Source organism: Sphaeroforma arctica (assembly GCF_001186125.1).
Source record: "Sphaeroforma arctica JP610 unplaced genomic scaffold supercont1.4341, whole genome shotgun sequence".
Lineage (NCBI taxonomy): Eukaryota > Ichthyosporea > Ichthyophonida > Sphaeroforma > Sphaeroforma arctica.
This window is the reverse complement of record NW_014036217.1, coordinates 1-2,540: the sequence shown is the minus strand read 5'-3', so window position 1 is coordinate 2,540 and position 2,540 is coordinate 1. Positions and strand designations below refer to the sequence as shown.

The window sequence follows — 2,540 nt, the reverse complement described above, 5'->3', positions numbered from 1 at the left end:
TATATATATATATATAATTTATTTACATGTAGTCTAGCGCATATCTTTGTATGAAGTGTATTCTGGGTGATCAATCAAAGTTCAAGCAGGAGTGTGTATTGCACTCCGAGGTTCGTTCACTACGGGAAGTGAATGCTATCACGTATAATACCCAATCGGCGGTGCTATGTATATGTGCACCTATTCTACGCGTATATATACACGTTCATATACTATGTTGCTCGGCTAAGATACTCAGGTGGATTGTGATTAAGCAGACCTGTTTGTTACGAGAGTGTGTCGTTATCAAGGCCTGCTCACTGCTCAGTGATGACTCTGAGTTTCTCAGCCTGTCTCACTATATAAACACGCACACAGGGATAACACTCACGTACTCGCACGCGTATATCAATGTCATACGCACACATAAGCCAAATATCTATAACACACACACATAAGCCAAATACCTATAACACACACACATAAGTCAAATACCTATAGCACACACACATAAGCCAAATACCTATAACACGCACACATAAGCCAAATACCTATAACACACACACATAAGCCAAATGCCTATAGCACACACACATAAGCCAAATACCCATATCACACAAATGTGCCAAATACCTACATAACACACACAGAAGCCAAATACCTATATAACACACACATAAGCCAAATACCTATAACACACACATATGCCAAATACCTATAACACACACATATGCCAAATGCCCATATCACACACGCATGCCAAATACCTATAACACACACATAAGCCAAATGCCTGTAACACACACACATATGCAAATACCTAAAAAACACACATATGCCAAATACCTATAACACACACATATGCCAAATACCTATATCACACACACATAAGCCAAATACCTATATCACACACATATACCAATACCTATAACACACATATGCCCAATACCCATATCACACACACATGCCAAATACCTATAACACACACACATAAGCCAAATGCCTATATCACACACACATAAGCCAAATACCAATATCACACACATATAAGCTAAGTACCCATATCACACACATATAAGCCAAATACCTATAACACACACATGCCAAATACCTATAACATACACACATAAGCCAAATACCTATATCACACACACATATGCCAAATACCTATGTCACACACATATAAGCCAAATACCTATAACACACACACATAAGCCAGATACCTATATCACATATATAAGCCGAATACTTATAACACACACATAAGCCAAATACCTGTAACACACCCATATGCCAAATACCTATATCACACACACATAAGCCAAATACCTATAACACACACATAAGCCAAATGCCTATAACACACACATATACCAAATACCACGTAAGCCATATACCTATAACACACACATATACCAAATACCTATGTCACACACACGTAAGTCAAATACCTTTAGCGCACGTGAATCAAATACCTAGAACACCCACATTGGCTATATTTCCATACAATTACACGTATATTCACCCTGTACACACTCCATCCACCCGCATCTATCACGGCAGTCTCGGATTGAAGACAAAAAGATCTTCATGAGCGATGTTCGGTACTGCGTCATCGACGAGGCCGACACTCTATTCGACGAAGGATTCCATGTGCTGACAGAGAAGATGATCACGCCCATCCTCAGAGCGCGCAATGCTGCCGATCACGCTAAGACGGTGTCTCAGATGCAGTTTGTGGGCCAGAAGAAGGTTCCTACCACCCCTGCGATCAAGCTCATGGCCAGACCACGTATGTTGTGTTGGTTGTGTGTCTTGGCATGTATATGTAACGGGTAAATCATCATCTGCAGTTGGTTTACATGTGCGTATGTCTTGGCATGTATATGTAACGGGTAAATCATCATCTACAGTTGGTTTACATGTGCGTATGTCTTGGCATGTATATGTATCGGGTAAAACATCTACAGTTGGTTTACATGTGCGTATGTCTTGGCATGAATATGTAACGGGTATATCATCATCTGCAGTTGGTTTACATGTACGTATATCTTGGCATGTATATGTAACGGGTAAATCATCATCTGCAGTTGGTTTACATGTGCGTATGTCTTGGCATGTATGTGTAACGGGTAAATCATCGTCTGCAGTTGGTTTACATGTGCGTAAGTCTTGGTATGTATATGTAACGGGTAAATCATCATCTACAGTTGGCTTACATGTGCGTATGTCTTGGCATGTATATGTAACGGGTAAATCATCATCTACAGTTGGTTTACATGTGCGGATGTCTTGGCATGTATATGTAACGGATAAATCATCATCTACAGTTGGTTTACATGTGCGTATGTCTTGGGATGTATTTGTAACGGGTAAATCATCGTCTGCAGTTGGTTTACATGTGCGTATGTCTTGGGATGTATATGTAATGGGTATATCATCATCTGCAGTTGGTTTACATGTGCGTAAGTCTTGGGATGTATATGTAACGGGTAAATCATCATCTGCAGTTGGTTTACATGTGCGTAAATCTTGGTATGTATATGTTACGGGTAAATCAT

At 39.8% G+C, this 2,540-nt stretch overlaps 1 protein-coding gene across 1 annotated transcript; it reads left to right on the top strand.

Moving 5' to 3' along the window:
* Positions 1–1,542: 1,542 nt before the first annotated feature.
* On the top strand, positions 1,543–1,818 carry SARC_14242 (hypothetical protein; the record flags this gene model as incomplete). Its single annotated transcript, XM_014291626.1, has 1 exon — positions 1,543–1,818. A coding segment is annotated over one exon (276 nt), but the record flags the coding sequence as incomplete, so codon positions are not given.
* Positions 1,819–2,540: the final 722 nt, after the last annotated feature.